This window comes from Trichechus manatus, unplaced genomic scaffold (genome assembly GCF_000243295.1).
Source record: "Trichechus manatus latirostris isolate Lorelei unplaced genomic scaffold, TriManLat1.0 scaffold00143, whole genome shotgun sequence".
Classification (NCBI taxonomy): Eukaryota; Metazoa; Chordata; class Mammalia; order Sirenia; family Trichechidae; genus Trichechus; species Trichechus manatus.
In genome coordinates this window covers 2618376-2627577 of record NW_004444079.1, presented here as the reverse complement: position 1 = coordinate 2627577, position 9202 = coordinate 2618376, and the positions used below count along the sequence as shown (strand labels likewise).

Here is a 9202-nt window from a genome sequence, read left to right as displayed (position 1 = left end):
TGTCTCTCTACTTGCTTCTCTCTTTTATATCTCAAAAGAGATTGATTTAAGACACAACCTATCTTACAGATTGAGTCCTGCCTCATTAACATAACTGCCTTGAATCCTGCCTCATTAACATCAGAGAGGTAGGGTTTACAATATACAGGATAATCACAAAAGATGACAAAATGGTGGACAACCACACAATACTGGGAATTATGGCCTAGCCAAGTTGACACACATTTTGGGGGGACACAATTCAATCCACAACAACTAGGATGGAAATAGTGGTGACCATGTCTGTAAGTTTGTCATACTGTGGTGGCTTGCACGTTGCTATGATGCTAGAAGCTATGCCACTAGTATTTCAAATACCAATAGGGTCACCCATGGTAGACAGGTTTCAGCAAAGCCTCCAGACTAAGAAAGACTGGAAAGAAAGGCCTGGTGATCTACTTCCAAAAATTGGCCAATGAAAACCCTATGGATCAGAACAGAATACTCTCCGATACATTGCTAGAAGATGAGCCCCCTAGGTTGGAAGGCATTCAAAATACACAGTGGCCACAACAATCGACTCAAGCATACCAGAGATCATGAAGATGGCGCAGGACTGGGCAATGTCGTACATGGGGTCACCATGAGTCAGAGACAACTTGATGGCAGCTAACACCATGTGGAAAAGAGGGAAAGGGACAATGTGGACCATAACAGTAGGCTCCCATGTGCTTGGAATTCTGCAGGGTACTTATGTGGGTGACTTCATCTAATCAACAGATCCCTGGGAAGAGCACATCATAAACTCCACTTTACAGAGGAGGAAACTGAGACTTGAAGGGCCGAGAAGTAACTCACTCAAGGTTATACAGCTAGTTAGTAAGGAGGCAGGATGTGAGCCCGGGCAAGGACTCCAAGGCCCTGCCAAGTCTTAGCCCTCATGCTCCAGTCAGTGTATGTGCATGAACGTCCACACTTCAGTGACCAATGTGAGGGAACAAGGAAGAGAGGAAAAACTGACCATTCACATGAGGAATGGCTTTTAATTCTAGCCTCACCACTCACTTACTTTGTGGCCTATGACTAAGATGCCTCATCCTCTGAGCCTCAGTTTCTTCATCTATAAAATGGAAACCCTACCTTACTCCCCACACAGGGGGCAGATCAAAGAAACATATCTTTACAGCAAGTTCAGAGCTATGTCACAAACTACAAAACCATTTGGAAAACTGAGAGCTAGAAAAGGCTGCCACACTGGGTTCACTCCCCGGGTAGACCAGCCACCCTCAGCACCAAGAAAAGTTCTCTTCCATGACTACAAACTTTAAGTTCTTGCCTAGAAAATACTACTGTTTGTCTTCAATGGGTCTAGCTGAATGGACAGACCCATTCCCATTCCAGAAAAAACAAGTCAAAGTGCCAAGCCTGAGGACAGTAACAGTACTCTCAGTTAGTATAAAATAATGAACTGCCAGAAGTTGCCTCCCTTAAGCAAGGGCAGTGGCCAGCTTTCCACAGGCCCAGCATTAGGCTCCCTTCCTTGGACTAACCTTCTCTGACAGTCGCATCCCACAGAGGCCCTGCCTTGCTCTGCACCCTGTCTCTCCAATCTTATACCAGGGAACAGGGCCAAAAGTTTGAGGGGACTTGAGAGCTGACCTCACTGTGTGAAGGGGTCTGCTGGGGAAGGGGAAGGCGTACACAGCAAGACCAGGATCCTAGGTACAAGTTGCGGGGGCCAGGGGAGGCAGGTTTGATTTCAGTAAGGAGCTTTCTAGTACAATAACAACAACCACAGAGTCCCTGGGTAGTGCAAACAGTTATCATGTTTGGCTGCTAACCAAAAGGTTGGAGGTTCAAGTCTACCCAGAGGCACCTCAGTAAAAAGGCCTGGTGATCTACTTCTGAAAAATCAGCCACTGAAAACCCTATGGAGCACAGTTCTAGTCTGACACACATGAGCTTGTCGTGAGTCAGAATCAATTCAATGGCAACTACTTTATTTATTTTTTTTATTGTGGTGAAAATATACACAACAAAACATACACCAATTCAACAATCTCTACAGGCAACTGCTTTTTAATAAAAACAAGAAACACGAACACTGTTCTACACGTTACCTCTCTCGATTCATTTAATCCTCACACCAACCCTATGAGGTAAATAGTATTTTTATAGTTGAAGAAACTGAGGCTGTCTCCCAAATTTATAAAAACATAAGTGGAGGAGCTAGGATGTAAACCGAGGCAGTCTGACTGCAGAGCCTGGCCTTTAACCTCTACATTGTACTACACTTTAACCTCTACGTTGTACTGCCCTTGCATTAAGAATTCTTCAAAACTAGATGGTGCCCGGCTACCACCAATGACCACCCTGACAAGAAACACAACAGAGAGTCTCTGATGGAGCAGGAGAAAAGTGAGGTGCAGAACTCAAATTCTAGTAAAAAGAGCAGACTTAATTGTCTGACTGAGACTGAAGGAACCCTGGAAAGCATGGCCCCTGGACCCTCTGTCAACCCAGAACTAAAACCATTTCCGAGGCCAACTCTTCAGACAAAGATTAGACTGGACTATGGGACATAAAATGATATTCATGAAGAGTGTGCTTCTTAGCTCAAGTCCTGTCCAGAAGTGAGATGAGAAGGCAGAGAGGGTCAGGAGCTGGTTGAATGGACACAGGATATCAGGGGTGGAAAGGAGGAATGTGCTGTCACGGGACAGGGAAAGCAATCAGGGTCACATAACAAATGTATGTGTAAATTTTTGTATGAGAGACTAACTTGAATTGTAAACTTTCACTTATAGTAGAACAATAAAAAAAAAATTTAACAAAAAAGAATTCTTCAAGTCTTCAACACGGTTACTATTTACTTTATAATAGTAATCGTGGTTTGCAGGCTATTGGGTATGGATGTTGGTAATCTCTTCTTTGTACTTCCCGGTGTCTTCGTGTTTTTACAATGGTGTATCTGGATGTTATAAAATGTGGATGGGGGAGGGGAGTCTTACCGCCATCTACCACTAGGGGGTTCAGGTAACCACCCCGTGGTGGGACTGGGCCCAGATGACCTTTAATGCCCCAGGCAGCTGTATAGGTTTTGGCATTTTGATCCTGTGCAACACCTCTATAGACATGGTCCATCAATTACTTATCCACTCATTCCACAGATGTTTGCTGAGTCTGCTTCCTCCTCCTAATAGGCATAACAACATGCCTACCTCATACGGATTAAATAAAACCAGTAGCCAGCATACTTTTTTCTTCCTTCTCTCTATGGTTCCTGCCCTCAAGAAGTTCATAACTGAATATCCTCTGGCTAGTTTCATATGCATCATGGGCTCCCCAAGGGCAGGGGCTGTGTCTGGTTCTCCCCTATCATTTGAGGAAGGCCCAAATACACACTTCATCAATAAATGAACGAGAGGAACAGGCATCCATCCACACCCACTCTTCATCGTCCTGCTGGTGCACCCCAAGCACTGGCCAGGAGTCAATTAGAGGTTAGGGAAGGGTGCCAGAGACCCAGCCAAGTGTCAGCTGTAACCCAGGCTTAGCACAGCTTTGCAAAACGGAGCCAACTATCCGGCTCCCAAATGCCTCCCTCCACTGACCAGTAGGTGGCAGCACAGGCCAGGAATTCATGGGTAGAGGGCTTGGTGGTGTGGCCAGGAAAAGGGGGTACCTGAGGTTCACGCGGCCTTACCTCTGTCCCTAGGGAGAGGGGGCCACTACGTACCAGGAAGGCTATCACAGAGGAGGGAGGGACAGTGTCTGAGAAGTGGGATGGGAGAGAAGGCACCTGGGCTCCGGATTCCTGCTACTCCTTTCCCAGCCTCAGCCCTCTCAAGCCCCAGGTGAGTTGAGGGAGGCTTCCTCAGGGCAGCCATCCCCCTGGGCCACCATCACTCACTGTGGGTGGCCCCAATGGGCTTGTCATCCTCCTCACTGTCCGGTCCCGAGCACCATTCGTCCCCGCTGTACGGCTGCTTCCGCTCCAGCACACAGCGCCGCTTACTCCGAGGTGCCACCTCTGCTCAGGTGGACAGGAGGCAGGCAGGGTGAGAGGAGTGCCCAGACGCTCTGCCCTCCCTCACCCAGGGTCCTGGGCACCAGCCTGGGACATCACTCCCAGGCCTACTCCCCAAGATGCCCCACCCCAGAGGGCACTGCCCGGGCCATGGTGGGCACCCTGCCAGCCCCTGGCCCCCACCACACCACCATTTGTTTCTGATTTCACTCTGCAGCCCGGCTGCCTGTCTCCCCTCCCCCCCACCCAGCACCAAGCACAACATAATCCCCAACCACAAATGGTTCTAATTAGGGCTGGAGGTGGGGGTGGGGGGGTAGGGGGAAGCCGCTGCTACTCTTCCAAGCCCCAGTGCCTACTCCCAAATGGCTCCTACCAGCCCAGGATACAGGAGGCTCCTGGGAGGTGTGCGGATCTGCTCCTCACCGCCCCTCCCAGCACCTCCCCCTCTAGAGGCTCTGGTGGGAAAACAGGAGGGAAAAGGGACAAGAAACCCCTCTGTTGGAGGTTCCACCCTGGGTGGCCCCTCCATGGGTGGCACCTAAGGCCCAGAAATCTCCTCCCTGGCCAACCTTAACCCTGAGAGAATGGCCAGGTTTCAGGTTGGGCTGTGTGATGGGGATAAGAGAAAGCTGCCCCTGCATAAAGGCTGGAAAAGAGCAGATGAGGCTTAGGCACAGGGCGGAGGATGGTCTCCAGGCAAGTGTGAGCCTTAGATGGTAGAAGATGCTGGAGCCTCAGGGATCAGGAAATGGAGTACCTTTGGCCTCTGATTCCAAGGATGGGGTCCCAGCCTCTCGCTGCTCTCCAGAGTCCACAGACACACTCCGCTCCCTCTTCACCTTGCCCTTGAGCGAGCTGAAAGGGGGAACCCCTGCCTGGGGGTTCTTCAGACTTGAATTGCTGGGTGAGATCTGGTTGGCCTTGGCCCCATGGTTCCCCGCCCCCACACCCTTCGTGCCCAGGTTGCAGGTGGGTCCTTGGCTCACATTCTGGTGCTGGGATTGGGCCCCGCCATTCCCTGTCTTGCCATGATTTGTCAATTTATTTTCTGGGTGCATTGGCTTGGCTGGGGCAGGGGGGCAGTGGCCGCGGGGGGACAGCGGCGGACTCCCTGGAGCTTCTCTCCTCCTGGGGTGGGGTAACCTGGGAGAAGGTGGGAGAGATGTGAAAATGTTAATCTTGCCAGAGGCTAGGCATCCCTGGATTCAACTGCCCCATCCTGCCTCACCTAATGGTGGTAGGAGCTGACCACCAACTCTTCCCTACCTCCTTCCATAGCCCCTCAGACAGAGGCTAATGCCCTTCTCTACCTTGGAGAGTGGAGATGGGGCAACCTGTGCACGTGCATGCACGTGCACACACACACACACACACACACAAATTCAAATGAAAACCAGGGCCTTGAGTTGGCAGAATCTCTCCCCCACCTCCAATGTCCATCAGACTGCAAGCTTCCATGGCAACCCCTCTCCACTAGCACCTGACCAATACTCAAGCATCCTCTCTTCTAGGGTTTGCTGTCTCCAGGCTCCTCCCGAGGTCCCAAACCTCAATTCACTCCCATGTGTCGCAACACCAGCGGGGAAGGGCCATGGGACCTGCGGGTCACAGCTCATGCCCCAGCCCCATTCCCCCAGGGAGGTGGGGGAATTCACACCAGAGAGTGGTACCCACTCTTCCAGACAGTTCCCAGAGCGGGAGGGGAAGGCCTGAGAGGGTAGGGGCCAGCAGGCGCGGGCAGCAGGCTGGCGCAGGAGGAAAGGGGGAGTGGTGAGCCAAGCGCACTGGAGTGCAGCCTGAAGCTAAAGATTCCTGCAGCCTCGGCTGTGGCTGCGGGCCCTTTAAGCTTCAGCCGGCTCGCACCCCCCCCACCTCCCCCTCCCTGGAGACCTATTAATAGCTGCTGGAAAGATCACATCACGGGAGAGGATATTTATCCCCCCTCATTCCACACCAGCTCAGATTTATTTCAGCTCTGCTGTCCTGCTGCTGCCGCCTGGCCCTGTCTGCTGGCTTCTCCTGGGGAGGAGGAGGGAGGCAGACCTGGTCCCCCACTCCAGCTCCCACCCCCAGCTAGGCTGGGGCCAGAGGGCGCCAGTGGACCTGACAGTGGGGTGGGCAGGGGTCTGCTCAAACAGCTTTAAGGAGGGAAGACCTGGAAGGGGCTAGAAGCAGCAGGCATAGGTGGCTGCCAGTCTCCTCTGCCCCCTGGGCGCAGGCACTAGGGCTGGCTGTGGGCACTTGCCTCTGGGCGGGCCTTCCCATTCAGACCCCCTTTAGCCCACCGGAGGCCTGGAAGCCAAGCACCCAGGGGGGGTCCCTCTCCCAAGCCAGCGCAGCTCAGCTCCATCACCACTGGGCCCTTCCCTTCCCCGCACTCCACACACACATCCCGCCCTCCACGACACCCACACACCTTGTCTTGTTAGCCAGGATCCTCATGGCTCCCACACACAGTGGGGCTACGGCCCCTGTGTGTGCCCAGGGCCCAGCCAGGTACTCGGTACTGGAGCACGGACTGCAGCAACAAGCCCCAAAGAGAAAACTTGTAACTTGGGGAGGGGGTGCGGGCAGGGGAGGGGAGGAGGGAGGACCCAATAGCCCTGGGACTGGGACGCTGGATGTGGTAGGGCAGGACTGGAAAGGGAGGCCTACTAGGTAGGGTCTCAATCCAAGAGCCAGCCCTCTCACACTTTACCCTCAGGGAGCTTGCAGTCTCTAGCAATCTCCCCAGGCTGCAGAGGCAGAATTCATAGACGGAAAAGGTGCCCGGGTGGGGCGGCAGTATGGTGCGCTCTGGCCCCCGGGGACTCCCACTCCCTGGCATGCCCCTCACCCCGGGTGGGGAACCCCTCACGTCCCGCCCTAAGCGCGACGCCCTGCCCTGGGGCATCCCAGCAGTTGAAGGGGCCGGGCGGTGGGGGCACTGCCCCGCCCCCAGCTCGAGGCCTAGCCCATGCCCATCCCAGCAGGCCCGGGCGGGCAGCGAGAGGCCTGGCGGGGCCCCGGGGCTGCAGCTGGGCTCTTCTGGAGACCAGTAACGCTGGCTCAGATTCCTCCCCGACCGCAAGAATGCAGGAGCCTCCCCTCCTCCCCGACCGCCCTGCAACCCCCCCCACCCCGCCCCCTTCGGCAGGGCAGAGCGAGCAAGAGAGCCAGCGAGCCAGGGAGCGAGCCAGCGTGCGAGCAGCGGGAGACTGACAGGACTGCAGTGGCATTCTCCGGGCCCCACACTCGCGCGCGCACCACACGCACAAGGGCGTGCACGGACGGACACACAGGTCCCGGGAGGGGCCCGAAGCTGGGCTTGCGCCGCGGTGGGGCCGAGAGGCGGCCTTGCCCTGTGCACAGCAAAGCAGGGGCTCAGATCCCAACCAACACGCGAACTCTGACTTACACACACTCACAGTCGCAGCTCACACGTGGACAGGGAGACAAAGACACGCACGGAGCGCAGGAAACTAGACTTGCGCTCCCTCCAAGCAACCTGAGGTTCGTCGGAGGGCGAGGGAAGCACTGGCCAAAGCAGAAACTAAAACAGCCTGGGGCACACACAGACAGGGCGGCTGCCGGAGGCCAGAGGGAGAGCTCTGGACTCATTTAACAGATGAAAAGACTGAGGACCAACAACAAGTGAGCCCTAGAAAGTTGAGCCTAGTAGTCACAGAGAAACACACAGGGCCATAGATACACCAAGAAACAGACTTACACAAACACAGAAGCCTCACCCACCCGCCCCCCCACCCCAGCAGCAGATCCGGGTTAAGAGTGGGGAAGGGAAGAGTCTGGGTTGGGTGGCCTTTTCCTGGTGATGGGCCCAGCCAGAAGCCAGGTTCACAGTCCTGCTGCTCCCAGCAAAGCTGCTGGAGGCTGTACTGGGACCTCACTGGTGAGGGGACCCAACAGTCACCCTGTGAGAGTCCAACCCTAACTTAACCCCAGGGGCACATTAGCCTTCCCTGTTCGGCTCTGTCTCTGGGGAGGAAGGGGCCTCTGGGAAAGGTTCCAAAGTCCAGGGCTTGGCTGGGAAGTAGCCTGCCTGCCCCATCTCCTGCACCACAGCCCGCCTCTGAGCTGGAAGGGCCACCGGAAAGAGCTTACTTAGCAGGGGTCGCTAGAGGGGGCACCTGGGCTTAGGGGCAGGCCTGTGGCTGACACGTGTCTCAGGCTCTGCGTTCACAGCATCTTCACATTCACCTCCTCACTGATCCTCAGAATTACCCCAAGAGGTGTTATTATCTCCATTTCACAATGAGGAAACTGAGATCTGGGAAAAGGAAGTGACTTGACCCTGCTCCCATGGCCAGTTAGTGGCAGCACTAGGACCCCGGCAGTGTCTCCTTGGAGCCAGGACTGCTCATCTGAGCCTGCACCATACATGTGGGCTACCCACATTCCAGCCACCCCACCATGCCTAGCCTCTACAGGTGGAGGGACAGAGCAAGGGCCACCCACCACCTCATATGTTTACAATCTCAAAAATTGGGGACCTGTAATAATTTTGGTAAGGGTTGTTAGAATACTAATTCTTCCCGGTGGCCCCGGTCAAGGCTCCTCCCCTCTAGGATTCCACCTCCACGCCCCCACCCAGCCGCAGGGCAAGCTGAGTCAAGCAGGGATGAGTCAGGACTTTCCCAGCTCACCCCCTACTCCCTCCACCCCTCCAGAAGCCGGCCCAGCTCCCAAAGACCCCCTCCTCCTCTACAGACTCTCAGTCCCAGAAGAGACTTGGAAGGCCTCAGGGATGGGAGGCAGGAGGACTGATCCTGGTGGGGCAGTTTTTAAACAAACAATGAGTGAAAGTGGTTTCCCAGCACCAGGCCTGGAGCTTCTGAGATGGGCGAGAGGAAAGGGACGAGGCTCTGGGAACACAGCACTGTAGCTCCCTCTTAGGGGCTGGGGTGGGAGGGGTGACATGTGCTCACAAACAGGGAGCAGGTGAGAGTTGCCTGAGTAAAAGGCCAGGAGCATAGCCAAGAGAAGGGAGCCCCAGGAGGGGAGGCTGCTGAGGCAAAGAGCCTGAGATCATCTGCCCTCTGTGTAACTGCGGGAGTGCAAATGATTAATATGTTGGGCTACTAACCAAAAGTTTGGAGGTTCAAGTTCACCCAAAGGTGCCCCAGAAGAAAGGCCTGGCAATCTACTGAAAAATTGGCCATTGAAAACCCTATGGAGCACAGTTCTACTCTG

General features: G+C 54.6%; 1 protein-coding gene across 1 annotated transcript in view; it reads right to left on the bottom strand.

The window, feature by feature from the left end:
• BCL9L (BCL9 like) overlaps positions 1-6516 on the bottom strand; it is a 16562-nt gene extending 10046 nt beyond the window's left edge. The window contains exons 1-3 of the mRNA XM_004385649.2: positions 6429-6516; positions 4770-5155; positions 3893-4012 (exon numbers count right to left, since the gene is read on the bottom strand). Coding sequence (XP_004385706.1) covers positions 3893-4012; positions 4770-5155; positions 6429-6454 — 532 coding nt within the window. The 5' untranslated portion in view covers positions 6455-6516. The remainder of the gene's footprint in view (positions 1-3892; positions 4013-4769; positions 5156-6428) is intronic.
• Between the last annotated feature and the right edge of the window lie 2686 nt (positions 6517-9202).